The 20943-nt window shown below is 39.1% G+C and overlaps 1 protein-coding gene across 2 annotated transcripts in view; it reads right to left on the bottom strand.

The window, feature by feature from the left end:
• Rabep1 (rabaptin, RAB GTPase binding effector protein 1) overlaps nucleotides 1-20943 on the bottom strand; it is an 80794-nt gene that overhangs the window by 23381 nt on the left and 36470 nt on the right. For both annotated transcript variants that reach the window (XM_013111611.3, XM_005067459.4), the window contains exons 6-8: nucleotides 15116-15251; nucleotides 10832-11010; nucleotides 7276-7407 (exon numbers count right to left, since the gene is read on the bottom strand). In XM_013111611.3, the coding sequence (XP_012967065.2) occupies nucleotides 7276-7407; nucleotides 10832-11010; nucleotides 15116-15251 (447 nt within the window). The remainder of the gene's footprint in view (nucleotides 1-7275; nucleotides 7408-10831; nucleotides 11011-15115; nucleotides 15252-20943) is intronic.

Here is a 20943-nt window from a genome sequence, read left to right as displayed (position 1 = left end):
TTAGTCTAGTGAAGAGCTGAACAGCCAATAGGTAGGCAGAGAAAGGATAGGTGGGGCTGGCAGGCAGAGAGAATAAATAGAAGCAGAAATCTGGGCTCAAGAGAGAAGAAAAGAACAAGAGAAGAAAAGAGAGAATGAGGGAGACTCCCAGGGCCAGAAGCCAGGCAGACCAGCCAGTAGACACATAGACTAAATGTCAAAAGTTGAATAACAACAAAGAAATGTATTAAGTTTTTTGAAAATTATATTCAATTAAAATGACTACTCTTAGGCTGAAGAGGTGGGGCTCAGTGGTTAAGAATACTGTCTACTCCTGCACAGGACCCAGGTTTGGATCCCATCACCTCTATGAATGACTCACAACCACTTCTAACTCCAGTTCCAGAAAATTTAATGCCATCTGCTGACCTATGCAGGCACCTGCACACATGTGGTACATGTGCTTTATTCAGGCACACATACATAAAATAAATTCTTCTTCAAAATATTAAAATGACAGTTGGATGTAATGGTGCATGCCTTTAACCCCAGCACTCAGAAGCAAGAAGATCTCTTTGAGTTCAAGGCCAGTCTGATTTACAAAGCAAGTTTCAGGACAGCTAGGATTAGTACACAAAGAAACCCTGTCTCAGAAAGCTCCCCTCCCCCCAAAAGATTAAAATGACAACCATTTTTTTAATTATTTAAATTTTATGTGTATTGGTGTTTTGTATACCATGTACGTGTTAGGGTGTCAGATCCCCTGGAGTTGGAGTTGTAAAATAGTTGTGAGCTGCTGGTGGGTGCTGAGATTTGAACATGGGTCCTCTAGAAGAGCAGCTAGTGCTCTCAACTGCTAAGCCATCTTTCCAGTCCCAATAGCTCCTTATACAATGTCATACCCCTGCTTTTTAAGACAGGGTCTCATTATGTATAACCCTGCCTTCCAAGTGCCATGATTAAAGCCACTGTGCCACCATGTTAGACATACTATTTGTTTTAAATATCCGTTTATGGACCAACTAGAGGAGACTGGGGAATGCACCAGCTGACTTCATTGGTTTTTATTTTCAAGCGTTTTAAAACTATTATCTGAGCCGGGCGTTGGTGACGCACACCTTTAATCCCAGCACTCGGGAGGCAGAGGCAGGTGGATCTCTGTGAGTTTGAGACCAGCCTGGTCTATGAAAGCTAGTTCCAGGACAGCCTCCAAAGCCACAGAGAAACCTTGTCTCGAAAAACAAAACAAACAAACAAAAAATCCATAAAAAACTATTATCTGATATAATGAAAAGTTGATTACTTTTTGCTAATTTCTCTATTTCTTTCAAATATTTTCACTCATCTGAAATTCAAAAAGCTGGGAAAACAAACCTAACTTAATTAATGATGGCAAATGTCCCAAATAACAACAAAATTAGATCAGCACTCACATGCTGGCTCACAAACATACTGAAACTCCCAGAGGAATCCAACACTTCATACACATGGTATACATACATACATGAAGGCAAAACACCCATATACAAAAATAATATAATAAATTTAACTTAAAAAATAAACTACTGTGATCACACATATTGTAGTGACATGATGACAGTGGGGAATAGAGCAAACAGTTGTGAGGGCCACTTAAAGAAGTACTAGTCTACCACCTTAGCAATAGCATGAAAAATACAAACAGCTAAGGGAACTAAAAACTGTTCCTAAGCCACCAAGATGGTTCAGCTTTTATAGGCATTTGCCACTAGGTTTGATGATTTGAGCTTTACCTGAAACCACATGGTAGAAGAGACCCCAATTTCAGAAGTTGCCTCTTAGATCCACACATGTGCCATGACACATATGGTCTCACCCAGATAAATAATAAACACAAAACAAAAGACTAGTCTGTGGTCTTTTAATATATGATTCTACAATATTTTACATTATCTTAAAATCTTCTAATGCCCTTAAACTTAGCTGCTCTTTTCCTAAGGACTTAAATCATAAGATACATTACAGTAATTTTTGTAAAAGGAAAATTTTATATATATTAGCATCAATTATTTTTTTTCTTTATTTTTGGTTTTACGAGACAGGGTTTCTCTGTATTGTTTTGGAGGCTGTCAGTCCAGCGTGGCCTCGAACTCACAGAGATCCGCCTGCCTCTGCCTCCCGAGTGCTGGGATTAAAGGCGTGCGCTACCACCTCCCGGCCACATTATTATTTAAAAAAAACATTTATAGCAGCAAAAAATAACCAAGTTGATAAGTGGTGTATTAGTCATGCTTATATTCTATAGGCAGAGACTATGCATCATAGCACTATTGCCTGCTTGGGAACAATCTTCACATGTAAACTGGAAAATCTCAAATTCATACTCCCAACCATTCCTTTATCCAAGCCATTATTTCCCCTGCCCCAAATCACCCAGGAACAGGTAGGTTCCAAACAGCTAAAGCAAGTTCATATGGCTGCCAGAATCATTCAAACTGGCCAGTCCTGATTTTCTCTTTGTACCTACTGAATGCCTATCAGTGGTATAACACTTGTTTAACACATACTGGGCCTGAGGGAAAAAAGACAAAACAGTGTAATAGCAAATTGTTCTAAAGCCTCTTCATGCTTGCTGTCAGGCACCTCATAAATTCAAACCTATCGACAAAGTAGTAGGAAAATGGCCAAAGGGATTATGGTACATTTAAATATTAAAATTCTATTAAATACATTTAAATTTTTTCAGGGTGTCAAAACCTTAAAATAGATTTAAGCAAGGAGGAGCATTCATAAGCATGTAGTCACATGTTGAGTCTGTTTGCAAAGCATCAGACAGGCATGATGTCACATGGCTATAATCCCAGCACATAGAATACAGAGTCAGAAAGCGCAGACGCTCAAGACCAGTCAAGGCTTTATAGGTCTGCCTCAAAATAAAGCAAAGCAAACAAACAAAACAAATCGGAACATACTTATAATATGTTTGGGAAAGTAAATAGGAAGAAGGAGAATGACACATGACAAAACATTACAGATAGTTTTCTCTGGGTGGTCAAAACAACTATTTTTATTGTATGGCCCTTCCTGCACTTCAGAAATACTCAGTGAAAAAGCATACTCTAAGTACCAAAATAAAGATGACATAGGAGGGTTCAAAAATATTAAATGTCCTTAGCAATAAATCTAAATCTCTAAAGCATTCCATATTAATTTTAATTTATCATTCCAAATTAAATTATCATGATTCTGAAAATGCGAACTATGAGATCTGAAAGTTGGAAACATGCATACACATGGTGAAGGTGAGTTGCTACTACCAAGAACCAAACCCAGGGCCTCATACGTGCTGGTCAACATTCTACCATGGCATTGCAGCCACCAGCAGAAAGTCAAAAATGTATTTTAAAGACCAGAAAACGATGCACACCATATGAGAAAGTTGTTAGAAACAGAAGCAAAAGTAACAGAAGTACTTCTTTACCAATCACAAATTCTCCTTTTCTGTTTTCCAATCATTTCTGGATAGATTACTGCATGATGCAAATGTCATGTAATATCTGGCTGAACAAAAAGTAACCTCTTCTGGGAAATGCAGTATTAGGAAAATGCAGAGCAAAATCGCCAATTGGTCCTTAGTGTGTGCTCCAAAGCAAACAAAAAAAAAATGTAAAAAAATAACAGCATATTTTTCAGTGTCCATTAGAATTTTTTAAAAATCTGTTCTAACATCAAGCTATCAATGAAGATGAAAATATATGCCACCAGGAACTGTACTACACATGACTCAGAGTAAATCTGCAAACTAAACAGAAAGAAGACACCTACTAGGAAAATGTATCCAACTTAACTACAACTGTTCACCAACTGGGAAGGGAGGTGAAAGTTAGGAAAGTGTGTCTGACCAACACCCCCACACACACCTTTCCGATGCTGGAGATCAAACTAGGGCCTTATACATGTTAAGCAAGCACTCTACTACTGAGCTGTAGCTATGACCCTTGTATGAAATCATAAGCAACAAGGATGGCATAAACAACACAAGTATGGACGACAAGCAGCCAGGTCTAACAGAATGAAGTAAGAACAAGGGGTAAAGCTAGAAGGGCCATTCAACTAGGAAAGGAGGGTCCTTAACTTTGGTCCCAAAGGCACTAGGTACAGAAGTATTTCCTTTACTAAAGAGGGAGCATCAGCATGAGCTGTGAAGAATGAGAAGCAGAATTTTAATAGTCAGATAAAGGAAGGCAAGCATTCCAGATGAAGGAACCAACATATGAGGTGGAAAGTTTGGAACAAGGGAAAGACCAATATGGCTACTAGGATACTCTTTCTGGTCCACAGGGATCGGTCAGTGGGTAAAGGCACTTGCTGCCAAGCCCAGAGACCTAAGTTTGATTCCCAGGTCCCACCAGATGAGAGGAAAAAGCAGTCCTGACCTCCACATGCATGCTGAGTGTCCCCCACCCCACCCCACTCCATGTACTAAAATAAATGTTTGCTTGTTTTTTTTAAAGAAAATACTTGGGCTGGAGAGATGGCTCAGCGGGCTGGAGAGATGGCTCAGCCGTTAAAGGCTAGGCTCACAACCAAAAATATAAGAAAATACTTCTTGGGGTTAAAAAGATGGCCCAGTGGTTAACACACTTGCTGCTCTTGTAAAAGACCTGAGTTTTGTTCCCAGTATCCATGTCAGAAAGCTCACAACCACTTGAAAACTCTAGCTTCAGGGAATGTGATGACCTCTTCTAGACTCTATGGGTACCTGCAAGCAGATGTATAAGCTCACAAACCCACACATATGTATGCACACACACACTCAATTTTAAAAATTAGTGTGTGTGTGTGTGTGTGTCTAATGTTCTGCTAATGAGATAGGAACCCAAAGATGGATTTTGTTTCCTAAGGAAAAACAGTTAAATATGTGATTTTGAATGAAGCCCTGTCAAAATAAATTTTAAAAAGTTTAAAATTAGAAAGAAAATTCTTGGAAATGGTTTCAACAGCCTATGTAAAGAATTTCCACTAAATGATGTAGGTTATGGTAGTCAGTGTTGATTTTGCATGCCAGAGTGGTCTAGCAGCAATCACAGTAAAGGAAGAGACTTGACAGTAATGCTGAGGGTACAGTAGATTATGTCTGAGAAGTCAAAGGCAGGAAAATCAATGCAGATGCCCTCACCATGCTGTAGGTGTAAGATCACAAACCACAAACACAACATCTGACATACTGCATCCCTGGGCCCCTCTGTTCTTCCCCTTCCCAATATTAGCACTCTTCCTCGAAGCTTCAATGCAATCTGTCAACCTTTTACCTTCTATTTTCAGAACTTAAGCCCTAATACTGGAGCTGATCAAGTGGCAAGCTTCTATTATCAATCCCAATGTTCAGGAAAGCTGAGGAAGGGGTAATCTTGAAGGCAAGGTCAGCCTGAGCTACATAGCAAGGCCCTGTCATCCTCCCAGCAATGAGTATAATTCACATTGAAAACAGACAACAGGGGCTAGAGAGATGGCTACATAGTCAAGAGCACTGGCTGCTCTCCCATGTGTGTTTGATTCCCAGCACCCATTGGGATATCTCAACCATACACAATTCCAGTCCCAGGAAACTGAGGCCCTCTTTTGGCCTCTGTGAGCACTACATGCACATGGTGCATGAACATAGAAGCAGGCAAAACACCTATAAGTACACATGTATATATGTGAATATAATATGTACAGATATATAGTATATATGTACACACACACACACACACACCCCAAAATCTCTTTTTAAAAAGACATCAGGCGCCGGGCGGTGGTAGCTCACGCCTTTAATCCCAGCACCCGGGAGGCAGAGGCAGGCGGATCTCTATGAGTTCCAGGCCAGGCTGGACCGACACCCTCCAAAGCAATACAGAGAAACCCTGTCTCATAAAAACCAAAAAAAAAAAAAAAAAAAGACATCAGGCAAAGCCCACACTGTTGGGGAATATTATTTTAAGGAATGTTACTTTTGTTTATGTTGCATCTGTTTACCTCTGTGAAGCTGTGATTCTCTGCCTGTCTGAAACACCTAATGATCCTAATAGGAGCTGAAAGGCCAATAGTGAGGCAGGAGCAAGGATAGGCAAGGCTGGCAGACAGAGTATAAATAGGAGAAACGAGGAAGAAAGAGCTATGAGAGAACAAGGAGAGGAAGATGTCAGGGGCCAGCCACTCAGACACCTAGCCAGCCATGGAGTAAGATGATAAGTAAGATATATAGAAGTAAGAAAGATAAAAGCCCCGAGGGAAAAGCTGGCTAGCAACAAGTCAAGCTATGACTGGGCATAAATAAGTAAGAATAAGCCTCTGTGTGTATTTGGGAACTGGGTGGTGGGCCCCTCAAAAATCCAAAAGAGTGAAATATCACACACCACCACACTTGAATGTGTCTTATCCTTTTTCCTGTGCGTAAATCTGTTATTCTATAATAACCTTTATCTGGGCAATGGTGGTGCACACCTTTAATCCCAGCACTCAGGAGGCAGAATCAGGTGGATCATGCTGAGTTTGAGGCCAGCCCGATCTACAGAATGAGTTCTAGAACAGACAGGGTTACCCAGAGAAACCTGCCTCAAAAAACCAAAATAATAATAATAATAATAATAACAACAAAAATAACAATAAAGGCGTTTTCATTTAAAGACTTGTTCTATTGCATGACATTTTGGAAATACCAGTAAAGGAATTAAATGGTGACTAAAATTTCAGTATGTTTTCAAATAGTGTTACAACAATGTTACAAGGGCAACTAAAACAAAGTTGCTGTTTTATTTCTTTCTCACCTATATCCTTTGCCCATAAACAAGGTCTCCTGGCTAGTTTTTCTGAAGTTGACACAAGCTAGATTCACTTGGGAAGAGGGACCCTCGATTAAAAAAAAAAAAACAAAAACCTCCCACTAGAGTATTTATGGATCAATTGATGTGCAAGAGCCCAATCCATTGTGGGCTGTCAGCCCTCGACAGGTGGTCCTGGGATTCAAGCCAGGAACTGCAATTTTCCATGGTCTCTGCATGAGTATCTGACTCCTGGTTCCTGACTTTCCTGTTCTGACTTTCCTCCATGATGGAGTGTGACCTGAGAATTGTAAACTAAAAACTTTTCTCTCCAAGTTGCTTTTGGTCATGGTGTTTAATCACAGCAATAGATACTCTCACTAACATACAAGGTAACTGACAAAAAAAAAAACCTAAAAATTGTGACATTATAAACTTTTTGAAATGCTTTGAGTTTTAGGCTCCAGAAAGTCTCTCACCTCAGCCTCTCCCACCCAGCATAGATTCACCATACCTCTTCATTTGATAATGGTGTTGAAGATTCTTCTTGAGTTAAAGCACATACTACTGGTATTTTTACTTCTTCTTCAGTATCTGTTTTTTTGTTATCTTTCCTCTTACTAAGCCTTTGTTGTTCCTCTTCCTCCTAAAAGTTAGGAAGAAAAAGCATTATTCAGTTACCCAGATAATCTATATGTAAGAGTGAGTCATACAGTTCTTCAACCACTCAAAACAAGTTAAGATCAGAGATCATTATGAGAACAGAAAATTAGACACAAGATTATTTGTTCTGTAATCAGTATTAGGGACCACACCATTTTATTACTGTAAGCACAAGAAAATCAGGAAGCAACTTTTAAAAAAGCACACTACGCAAGTAAGGCAAACAAAAGAAAAGCAACTCCTTGATCCAGATAATCCATAACAGGAAAACTACATAGAACAATTCCACCTCACTACAGAAAACAAGAAGTTAGTCTGACATCATACTCCATTCAAAGCAGGTACAACCATTAGCACTACATACTGGTAATTCCAGCAATCTGGAGGCTGAGGTAAGAGGCACAAATTCGAAGCCAGGTTGGGTTACATACTGAAACTCTATTCATAAAACTAAAAGGGGGGAGGGAGAGGGGAGAAGGAGACAGAGAATATGAAGGTAGAGAGGAGAGGGGAAAGATAAGGGAGACGTATACAAAAGGATGATTCGAGTCCTTTTCTGAGGAGGAGCAAACAGAAGTCTGCAGGAGGAAAAAATCACAGGCTGGTTTCATTTAAGGGAGCCAGTAAAGGTGACCCAAAGGATGTAATTGCTAGAGTTGAATCTTAAAAGACAGTAAGATGTTTACTAAGGAAGGGCTCCAGGGGGAAATGAAGCATTTATAAAACACAGAAGGCTGACAAGACTGACAAGTAGGCGTGTACATGAAAAGCGAAGGCCAGGAACAAAAAGGTAGGTGATTATGTAACTCAACTCTGGAATGAACTGCTCCAACTTGGGCATTACCATCACCTCCTCTGCCTGCTTCCTGAGCTACAACCCTAGGATGGCTATGTAATGCCTCCTCACAGAGAGTTTTTATTTGCTGAGAAACCTTGAGATAAAGCTTTATAAAGCCTTGGCACAAGCCGGGCCCACGCCTTTAATCCCAGCACTTGGGAGGCAGAGGCAGGTGGATCTCTGTGAGTTCAAGGCCAGCCTGGTCTACAGAGCGAGTTCCAGGAGAGCCTCCAAAACAATACAGAAAAACCCTGTCTCGAAAAACCAAAAAAAAAAAAAAAAAAAGCCTTGGCACAATGGTAACACAACAAATATTAATGAAAGGCTTCAACATCATCTTCAAAGTAAAAAACTTTTAATGAGATAAAAATCTCTAAATATGAATTTAAAATATTTAATATAGCCGGGAGTTGGTGGCTCCTCACACCTTTAATCCCAGCACTAGGGAGGCAGAGGCAGGCAGAGCTCTGTGAGTTCAAGGCCAGCCTGGTCTACAGAGTGAGTCCAGGGCAGCCTCCAAAAGCAATACAGAAAAACCCTGTCTCGAAAAACCTATATATATATATGATATAGAAAACTGGGAAAATCTAACCTAAGTTATATATGGTAAATTAAAATATTTTAATACCTAGAAAAGTCAAGAACACTTTTACACAACTATCCTGGGGAAATATTTGAGCAAAGGATAACGGTTGTGACACTATCTGAGACGACAAAGGAACAAGATTAGAGGTGGTTCTAGAGATCTACTACAGGTGAAGATTAAGTCAATTATGGTTGCTATGCTACTAGTTAACAAGAGTGAGAAAGAACTGGAATAAAAACATACACCAGGATAATGATTTTGGGAAATTAAGTTATAAAATAATACTTACAAGTATGATACAGGTATATGGGGAAGACAATACTAAGTGTGTGGTCACAAACACATTGAACTAATCTAGAAAACACTACCAAACTGAGAAATGACACTGCTACTGAAAAAGCAGTGTAGGAGATGTCAAGGAGGATTTTTTTCTTTTTTCTTTTTTTGCTTGAGTACTTGGTATTATTTCATTTGTATTACCAAGAATTCTTTTAGATTAACTCATCTTATTTTGTGTTACTGTTTTGCCTACATACATGCATGTGTACCACATGAGTGCCTGATGCTCTCAGAGATCAGATGAGGATATCTGGTCAGGGCATCAGATCCCCTGGGAACAAGAGAGGATGACTGTGAACTTCCATGTGCATGCTAAGAACTGAACCTAAGACCTCTGCAAGAACAAGTACTCTTAACAGCTGAGCCATCTTTTTTGTTTTTGTGGGGTTTTTTGTTTGTTTGTTTGTTTGTTTGTTTGAGACAGGATTTCACTGTGTTTCTTTGGAGGCTGTCCTGGAACTAACTCTGTAGATCAGGATGGCCTTGAACTCACAGAGATCCACCTACCTCTGCCTTCCGAGTGCTGGCATTAAAGGCGTGTGCCACCAACACCTGGCCTGAGCCATCTCTTAAGTCCCTCCCTTTGTATTTTAAACAAGCAACTTTTTCTATGAGAAAGCATTAATGTTACATATTTATTTAACTGAAGCAATTTTCAAATAATGAGAAACAGAGCATCTAGAATGCAGCATTCTGAATGCCTATGGCTTTCCACACTCTGAGGCTCCATTCCTATCCTCGTTTGGTCAGTGGGGTTGGTTGTGTGATATGATCTCACTACATAACATAGACTGTCCTGAAATCATGATTCTCCTGCCTCAGCCTCCAAAGTACTGAGAGTTGAGGTGTAGGCTACTATTCTCAGTTTCTACTCTATCACACTTTTATAACAGAAGTCACCAAAAATTTGGCCTGCTCTGAAAACTCAGAAATCCTAAGAGAACTGCATAATACTACTGAGAAAATTTTCTCAGAAATACATACTGATGCATCCTTCAGTCTCCAAAGAGGGTCGTTTCTAAATCAGTTTCTTCTCAGAATGAGATAATTTATAAAGCTGACAAAGTCCTTCAAATATTTTGTTCTGTTTTTTGTTTTGAGTTGAGTCTTGCTGCTCTCATACTCATTCATCTCCAACTACAGACCCAAGTGCTGGGACTGTAAGTGTGTGCCACCAGATCTTGTTGGCTAATATGTTTTCTCAAAGTGATAATTAAAAATAAAATCAATAAGGGTTAGAGATGTTGCACAATGGGGCAGCATCTGCCTAGCATGCACAAGGCCCCTAGGTTTGATTCCCCAACATCAAAAATAAGTGATAATAAAACACTTGCTCCAAAGTTAGTTAGGTTAGCCTCCAACATACACAAGACAATATAGAAGGGAACACAATTATTAACAATGATACGTAAGAAACCATCTATATGGGACTGGAGGGATGGTTCAGATTTTCAGAAAGCCTGCTGCTCTTGCAGAGGACCTGAGTTTGGCTCTAAGCCCCATTTCAGGAAACTCACAACCACCTAACTCCAAGGGATCTGATGCCCCCAGCTTCAAAATGCACCCAACTGGACAAGGGGCAACCCTCCCATACATTTAATTAAAAATAAATCTTTAAAAAAAGAAAACCAACAACCTATTCACCTGATCTTTTTTCTTCAGTTCTTCAACTTGTCGAAGTTGTTCAGAAGTTAGCACAATCTCCATTCGCTGCATGTCTCTCATCAGTAAACGCTGAGATTCCAGAAACTGGTCGTTGGCCTTCTGCCATGTATGTTTTAACTGGTTGTGCTGTTGTCGTTCTTGCTCCAAGAGATGGCAAACTGTTTAGGAGCCCCCCAATAAAAAACACTGCATTTTAATGGTAGGCAATTTCTTTAGCAACAGCTCTCCTACAGGTCTGGCCAGCATTCTACTTTGTGAGTTTGCCTCTTGACTGACACCAAGGAGCAATCTACACCTGAATATGATGACGATTCCCACCAATCCTCTAAAGCAAAGTCACCCCAACTATACCCTTAGGAACAGACAAACAACCCTGCAAAGACTTTGTAAGTTTTAGAAAACTTGAATTAAATATGGCTATATGACTTAAAGCTTAAGTGTTTAATTATCTCTATATTCTCCTAGGACACAACACATGATATACCACAAATAAACTTAATATTGAAAAAATATAATACTGTTTTTAAAAGTCTTCAAAAGCTCATTACATCCCACATGATAAAGCCTGCCCTCTAAAATATAAAGTCTCCATGTCCTGGCCCATGTCCACTACTCTAACACCATATCTGCCCATTTTCTCTATCATACTAATTTTTTCATACTAATTGGCTGAACTAGCTGTGAGGAAGGGTGTGATTCACTGTGTAGCCCAAGAACTTACATATGTATGTGTGTGTACACACATACACACACACACACACACACACACACACACACACACACACACACTTCTCTCCATGTCTGGCATGCTAAGGTTCTAGGTGTGTGCCATCACACTTGCTGAACCACTTTGCTTATACTCCCTTAGTTGTACAAATAGGCTGTGTTCCATGTTTCAAAAAAACACTTAAAACTTAATTTCAGAAAGCAACAACAAAAATATTAAAAATTAATTTTATTTTATTTTTTTTGGTTTTACAAGACAGGGTTTCTCTGTATTGTTTTGGAGGCTGTCGGATCAGCCCAGCCTCGAACTCACAGAGATCCGCCTGCCTCTGCCTCTGCCTCCCGAGTGCTGGGATTAAAGGCATGCGCCACCAATGCCCAGCTTTAAAAATAAATTTTAAAACACCATTTGAGCATAACTTCTTTAGGCTGGATATAGTGACCTGAGTCTACAGTCTAAACTAATGAGGAGCTTGAGAGTTCAAAAACAGCCTGGGTAACCTCTACCTCCAAAATTTTTTTTTATTTTAGTACTTTTCTTTGGTTTTGATTTTTCAAGACAGGTTTTTTTTCTGAGATAGGGTTTCTCTGTTTAGCCCTGGTTGTCTTGGAACTTGCTCTGTAGACCAGGCTGGCTTCAAACTCAAGAGATTCACCTGCCTCTGGCTCCCAAGTGCTAGGATCAAAGGTGTGCACCACCACTGCCCAGTTTATTTGTTTGCTTTTTGAAGAAACCTAACTACAGGACAAAAAGCACTGACCACTATTTGTCAGTAGTACTGTTCCATCTCAACACACTTCCCAGTAGGGCAAACAGCTGTATCATGGCTCTAACCAGCAGCTGCCAGGATATGATTGCATACCTAATAACCAGGTTAGACTGTAACCTAATGTTAGGCTGTTACAATGGCTCTCAGTTTTTATCTCTTTTCTTTTAAAGATACTATTAGATTTCCTTTTCCTTTTTATTACATTTTTAATTAGTTATTTTATATATGTGGTTGTGTTTATGTGGAGGACAGAGGTCAACTTGCAGAAGCCAGTAGATCCTAGGGATTGAACTCAGGTCATCAGACTTGGCCACTGAGCCATCTCGACCACCCCAAGACACTTTTTTGATGTATTATGTGTCAATACAGAAATTACTGGTGCTTTTGTTTTGATTGCTTGTTTTTTCAGAGCTAAGGCCCAAATCCAGGGTACTGTGCTTGCTAAACAAGTGTTCTACCAAACTGTCCCCAACCACCAAAAATTATTGCTTTTACTTTCTCATCTTAATACTTTTCTCATATATATTAGGAAGGTTTGATAACGTCAATTACACCATTTTTAGAAGGGCTAGGACTCAAGTTTTAAATTTAAATAACAACTTTAATTTTAATCAAATTGAAACCTCTATAGGTGTCTTTCTGATTCCAACAGCACATGCAAAAACTGTTTCCTGAAGGTCAAGATCTGCTCAAAGGTTGGGATATTTTTTGCAACACCTTATGTAGCAATATTAGGCATATATTTCAGTTTTCAACTATTTAGAGGGGAAAGCTAGCTCATATATAATCCTACATTGTTCTTATCTCTATTTTCCATAGTGTTTAATAAAAGTATTCACTATAAGAGTCTACCACCACAGATTAAATCCTATATACTAAAATATGTTTAAAGTAAAATTTCAAATAGATTTCAATTTGTATAAGAAAAAAATTAAGAGGAGGCTGGGGGTATGCAGGAGTACTTGCCTCTCTCTTTTTAATAGTTACAACTTTATTTTCACTATCTTCTAGCTGAATTTCATCATTTCCTTCTATTAAACTATTGTGAAATATAGGCAACAAACCACAGGAACTTAACTATAACCACAACCATTACCAACAGAAATTACAACTGTTTTCATATAGTTGCTACAGATGACTTCTAGAGGTTTGGAGGAATGAGGTGGTCTCTATCCTAGTCTGAATTCCAACTTGTTAAGTGGCAACTAAAGATGACCTTGAACTTCCTGCTCTCCTGCCTCCAAGTCCAAGTGGATCACAGGTGTGTACCACCAGCCTCAGTCTTTTTTTGTTTTTGGTTTCTTTTGGTTTTTTTGGTTTTTTGAGACAGGGTTTCTCTGTGGCTTTGGAAGCTGTCCTGGAACAAGCTCTGTAGACCAGGCTGGTATCTAACTCACAAAGATCCGCCTGCCTCCGCCTCCCGAGTGCTGGGATTAAAGGCATGCGCCACCAACGCCTAGCTCAGTCTCAGAAGTTATTCACTTACTCACTGTGACCTCAGAATTGCAGTTGCTACATGTGTTACTGACTTGTAACTACCTATGGTCAAGGAAACAGCGATTACCACTCTGTATCCCAAATATTCAATTTTATAGTGTTTTTTTCTTTTGGTTTGCTTTGGAGAAATTTGTTTGCCTTTTGCTTGCTTGTTTGTTTTGGTTTTTAGGTTTTGTTTTTAAAAGAGAGGCCCAGAATTTTAAAGGGAACAGGACTTGGAGGGTTCATTTGGAAGAAGAAATGGAAGGGGGAAATGATATGATTATTTTATGATCTCAAAACATAAAATGAATTTTGAAAGTATTTAATTTTAATTATGCATATATGAGGGGGTTATGATTATATGCACACAAGTACAGGTGCCTGCAGGGGTCTGAAAAGGATCCTGGATACCCCAGAGCAGATGTCCGTGTTAGAGGTAATTGTGAGTTGACAACCAAATCTCTCCTCTGTAAGTACAGCAGTGTTCCCTGGTTGGTGGTGGAGTATGTCTTTAATCTCAGCAGAGGCAGGCAGATCTCTGTGAGTTTGAGACCAACCTGGTCTACAGAGTGAGTTCCAGGATAGCACAAAACAAAACAAAACAAAACAAAACAAAACAAAACAAAAAAAAAAACAAAAAAAAAAAAAAAAAAAAAAAAAAAAAGAAAAGAAAAGAAAATTAAAAAACAGTAGTGGTGTTAACCGCTGACCCATCTCTCCAATCTGTGTTTTTTCTTTTTTGAGACAGAATATCTCAGTCTGTAGCCTAGACGGGTCTCAAACTCATAATGATTCCTCTGCTTCAGCTTCTCAAATATTAAGAGTATAGGTATAACCCACCATGCACAAGCCCAGTTGGTTTTTACTTTTTTTTTTTTTTATGGAAACACAGAGTTCACTTGTACATCACATTGCTTCTTCAATAGTGAAATCAAAACTGTCCCTTCGAAAGCAGGATACTCTCACTTTTGCTAATTTGTCTCTCTCTAAATGACTATGCAGACTAAAGCACTTTAAGCAGAAAATGTCTAACTTCATTACCTTTCTGCCCAGAGCTCGTGCCTTGTGAAGTTATTACTGTGGTAGTGGTAGAAGGAGAGGCTACTAGCAATCCAAATTCCTTTAGCAGCTTTCATTAGAGTTTTCAAACTGGACTATAAAGCTTAAATTGCATCACTAGCATGCTGCATTGGTGGTTTAGGATTTGTTGCTGCTATTAATCAACATGAATTTTACTTATATAGTTCCCTTAGAATAAAGAAAAGATGTATACAACATATTTATTTACCTTCATGCAATTCTTTCCTCAATTTCTCGGCATCTTCCTGCAGAACAGATTTCTGAGTGTTCAAAACAGCTACATACATCTCCAGATCAGTCCTACAAGACTTCTCAGCCTCCAGATAATGATTCAGTTCCTTAACCTGAAAGAAGTATAAAACCCAACTTTACAACCCTAGTAGGAATGACAAAGTAAATGTTAGTGGCTGTATTTTAAAATTTAAAATATGATACAAATTTAGAAAATAACAGAATTAACAGATGCTAATTATAACTCTATCTTTTAGGTAAATATAGAATTGAAATTATATGTAAAGATTTTATACCATGTTTTTCAAAAACATACTTTTAATTTCTATTTCCAGAGCAATGCATGCATATGCTTGCTTGTTCTCCTTTTCGGCAATACAGATGTGATTTGCTTACATGTGTTCATGCATATATGTGCCCATTTAGGTGCAAGTACACATATATGCATGGGTGCACAAAGGACATATGTGTCTAAATCACACAACTATAGGTATCATTCCTCAGGCACCAGTCTCCTGGGACTTTTGTTTTATTTGTTTTGGTTTTTCAAGACAAGATTTCTCTGTATTCCTTTGGAGGTTGTCCTGCAACTCACTCTGTAGACCAGGTTGGCTCAGACTCACAGAGATCCACCTGCCTCAGCCTCCCAAATGATGGAATTAAGGGCATGCACCACCAACGCCTGGTTTTTGTTTTGTTTTGAGATAGGGTATGTCACTGACCTGGAACTCACCCAGTAGGTTAGGGTGGCTAGCCAGTAGACCCCAAAAGTCTCCACATCTCTCATGCTATAATTACAATCAGACCTACCACACCCATTTTTCCTCTATAGGTTCCAGGGATTGAATTCTAACTATTATCTCTCCCCAGCCACCCCCCACCTTTTAGGTAAGATAAAAATGGCATAACATTCTTATAACTGTAAAACAAAGATTTATTTATTATGTATATAGTGTTTTGCCTGCTTGTATGCCTGCATGCCAGAAGAGGGCACCAGATCTCATTGTAGGTGGTTGTGAGCCACCATGTAGGTGCTGGGAACTGAACTGAGGATCTCTGGAAAAGCAGCCAGTGCCCTTAATTTCTGAGTCATATCTCCAGCCCTGGATGTTAATTTTTTTTTCTGTTAATGAATTAGTTGCTTTTCTCATAACTGGCTGCTACATAGGCCTGGCTGTCCTACAACTCACAAACTCTACATAGGTCAGGCTGCCCTCAAACTCAGAGATTGGAATGACTGCCTCCCGAGTGCTGTGATTAAAGATATGCACCACCACACTCAACTTTGAAGATTTTCAAAATTGTTTCATGAACTATCTGTTATCTCCTTTGTGATTGTATATTCATATATTCCAATTGTTTTTCTTCCTGGCCTTTTTTTCATAGAAGAACTTTGCAGAATTTTGTAAATTTTGGATAACTTTGTCAGGCACAACTCATACTCCCCCGCCCCCACAGTGTATAACTTCTCCTTTCAACTTTTTAGATTATCTTTTAACAAGGAAACTTGTATCATAATATAGCCAAAATTTTTAATGGTTCTTCCAGAGTCAGTATTTTATCTAATTTTTAAAAACTTAAGAAGCATAGTTGCACATGCCTGTGATCCCAGCATCTGACAGGGAAGCAGGAGGATGCTGAGTTTAAGGCCAGCCTGAGATACACAGTAAGAAAGACCTTGTCTCAAAGGTCTTAAAAAAAAAAGGGGGGAGAGTTAAAGGATGGGGTGGTACTCAACTCCTTATTACTGGGTTTACAGGTGTGAACTGCTAATCTTTTTCCTGTCCTGACTCTTTATGTTGGTTTGCATCTTCTTGGACCAAAACACAAAGCAAGCAAGTAAACAAAACCACCTAAACAAAATTACTGAGCTTAGTTCCTAGGATAATGTTCCCATCATTAACGTTAAGACTGTTACACATTCTTTCACTGTGTTTGATGAAGGTAATAACCTTTTATTAAGTTACTGTATACTTAAATTTCTCAAAATCTTTCCAAAACATATTGTTTTACAATCTTGTGCAATACATCAGTTTTCAAATGATACACCATATTTAAATTGTGAGAATTTGTGTATATTTTTGGCTGTTACCTAAGGCTTTTTTTTGTATCTTCCTGTGTGTTATTTAATTTACTAGTCACATAAGAGAACCTTCTTTTCTTATTGACACTGTTTGTAAAATATAAGGTTATCACTCTGTCTGGACAAACATGGCCCCCAAACCAGCTAAGTCTGATGTTTACTGGGAAGGAGAAGCAAGATAAAGACTGGTTTTGACCCAAGGCTGGCATTATAGCTCAGCTAGTAAAGGACTTTCCTAGCATGCAGATCTCCAGAACCACATAAACAGAGTATGCTGGCATTTATCTAAAATCCTAGCATCTGGGAGGTAGAGATAGGAAGATCAAATTTCAAGATCACTCTCAGCTACACAGCAAGTCTTAGGCCTTTCTGAGCTGTGAAACCATGAGAACCTCAGTTCAAATCCCCAGAACCTACACAAAAATCTAGGGATGTACGTGTAAATTCAGCATTATAGGGACTTGGAGATAGAAAGTTTACTGGCACTTACTGCCCACCAGTAAGTGGCACTAGCTCTAGGTTCAAGTGAGAGACCGACCTTATCTCAAAGGAACAAAGCAGAGGGTGCTAGTACAAGACACTGCACATCCTCCTTTGCCTCCATGACCTCATGTGGGCTTGCACACCCACGCACAAACACCAAACAAGCCAGTAACATTCATACATGCACAACACACCAAAAAAGGATTTTTGGCTCCAGATTCTGTAATAATCACTATGCTAGCCTTCCTATTTTATCTTGAGGAAAATCTGATTAATTGCCCATTATAATAAGGCCACTCTAGTTCAAACTTATCTTGACAGTCTGATCCTCCTACCACTGCTTCCAAAGTGCTTGCATTACTAGCATTTACCATGACCAGCAGAATTTCTTTCACTTTTTTTTCAAATGTACTGGTATGACACTATTTATAGTATCTACTATTTTTATATCAGTAGTCATGCCCCATTTCATCTGATTTTTTTCAATTTTCTGTACAAATTTCTCCACCTTTTTATGTTGATATTCTCCTCAGTTCTCTAACATTCCTATTTCACAAATTTCTGATTCTGTATGTCCTTCCACTTATTTTAGCTTTTTACTGTTTTTATTTTCCCTTCAAATGTATATTAAATATTTATATCTGTTGGTTGCATATCAGATTTAGATGCTAAGACCCCACTGCTGAAGACACTACATACTTCAGTTGTAGATTTATACAGAAATCAAGATTGGATTAATCTGGAAGCTTCCTTCCTATTGTCTAGCTTTCAGAATACTAGAAGTTGTTATGTAGGCTGCTGGGAGAAAACTGTCACCAATAGTCTCATTCAGCTGCAGACTCTGGGTGCAACACAACCAACCAGCCAGGCAAAATGTACCCATGGCTGGGAGGTCATAGGCCCTAGTGGGCAAACTAATGTGATTGTTAAATTGCCTTCTAAATATTTATGTTTATTCCCCTAGAACAGTGCTGCTGTTTGCTTCTTTTTGTAACAGGCAATACTGCATAGACTCACAACTGGGCAAAGAATTGAGGGTGAGTTATTGTTGAATGCAAATGTTACATCTATACCTTCCTTCCAAGGCCACTGGAAGAAGAGGGGATAGAAAACTGTAAGAGACAGATGAGGTGGTTGAGTACTGTGGAACTCTGTTTTCAAGGCAGATAATGACTGCTGCAGAAGCAGCTGTGACTACCTGCACAAGACTGGACCCATTACCGTCTGTCATGAAGGGCCTCTCCTCCCTAAGGATTTATACAGTTAGTTAGTGGTTCTTGGCAGAGGAAAAGACATTTTCTTTAGTGATGCAGCCACTAGTAAGTGGCCCCTATTCCTGGAAGTAACCCTAATTAAATGCACCGACTCACAACAACCAAAAAACACAAAATATTTACACCACCCTAAGCACTTTGTGATTTTTTTCCCATTAGATTTCTTTTATCCATCTCTAGATATTTTATTATAAAAACATGTGACCAGAGTATTGGGTCCATAATAACATTAATTCTGTGAAATTTGATATTTTATGACCTTATTTCAAAAAGATTTAGAAAGATAAATATATCATCTTGTATGTTGAAATAATACAATGTACCTGGAAATGATACCTTTTCCCATGTATTACCCAAAGCATTTATATGTTCTAATTTGAATATGGCTCATAACACCCTTGTAGGAGAATCTTTTTTCATTTTATTTTTGTGTTGTTTTCCAAAATAGCATTTCTGTGTAGCCCTGACTGGCATGGAACTCAGAGATCCACCTGTCTCTACCTTATCCAAATCTTTCTTTTTCTTTTTGGGCCCCACCTGTCTTATTATCCTAATTTTTCAGTTGAAAATCCAAAAGATAATAAAGATAAGAAATTTTACTAAGTCATGCAGCCTACTAAATGCTGAGTTTTTGACTACTGCATAGTTATTATCTCTTTCTCTCTATTCCTTTTGTTGCAATTGTTTTCTGTATATGAGTGTGTACCTGCACAAATTCATGCTCACCATGTATGTGTTGTATCCACAGACAACAGAAAAGGGTATCAGATCCCTAGGAACTGAGATTACAGAAGGCTGTGAGCTGCCATGTGGGTGCTGGGAACTGACCCTGGAAATTCTCTGAAGGAGCAGTAAGCACTTTTAACTGAGCCATCTCTAGCAGTAATCTCTACCCCACCCCCTTAACCTATTTTATGTTATACTGTTACACTTGCTTATATCAGTTTTCTTTTGGTTAGGCTTAACACAGTATATTTTTATTTATCCCTTTATTCTACTTGTGTGTTTATTAAGACAAGGTCTCACTTTGTTGTTTTAGCTGACCTTATATTCACAGCAATTTTCCTACTTCAGCCTACGAATGTGAGCTACCAGGACTGGTTTATTTCTTTATATTCAATCTTACCTTGTATTCAGTTATATGTCTTATAAGAAACACACCGGCTTTTATGCACATGCTCGCACACGCACATGCACATGAGAGCTACAGTGAGCATATGGAGGTCAGAGGACCTGTACGCAGGTGAAAAGGCAACTTGTGGGAGTCAGTTCTCCTTTTCACCATGTGGGTAGAAGAGATCAAACACAGATCATCAGGCTTTACGGTAAGCACCTTTATCTAGCATGCCATCTTGCTGACTCTATTCTCTTTTAGTACTGAGTATCAGACCCAGGCCCTCATCCATACTAGACAAGTGCCAGCACTGTACCCCTCAACTACACCTCTCATCTCTTACTTTCTTTCATTACTAACGATTTTTCTCAGTGGTAGAGCCCTTACCTAGCATATGTCAGTAAGGCCCTAGGTTCAATCTCCAGCATTAAAAACAGACATTAATGTTTCCACTTCTGTTTTTGCTTGGTTTGCCTTTTTTTTTTTTTTCTCGAGACAGGGTTTCTCTGTGGTTTTGGAGGCTGTCCTGGAACTAGCTCTTGTAGACCAGGCTGGCCTTGAACTCACAGAGATTCTGCCTCTGCCTCCCAAGTGCTGGGATTAAAGGCGTGCACCACCACCACCCAGCTTGGTTTGGCTTTTTAAAGGCAGCATCCCACATAATATAAACTGACCTCAACTCACTATGGAGCTGAAGATGACCCCAAACTTAATGTCCTCTTGCCTCTACATCCCAGAGGGTTCCTATTATGGGACATCAGTCACCAGGCCCAACCTATGCAGTGCTGAGAGTCAAAGTCTAGGCCTTGAGTATGCTGAAGAGGCACTGCACAAGAAACAACATCGTAGTG

This window comes from Mesocricetus auratus, unplaced genomic scaffold (assembly GCF_017639785.1).
Source record: "Mesocricetus auratus isolate SY011 unplaced genomic scaffold, BCM_Maur_2.0 Super-Scaffold_100007, whole genome shotgun sequence".
NCBI lineage: Eukaryota > Metazoa > Chordata > Mammalia > Rodentia > Cricetidae > Mesocricetus > Mesocricetus auratus.
The sequence above is the reverse complement of the archived record's forward strand: the minus strand, read 5'-3'. Positions and strand labels throughout refer to the sequence as shown.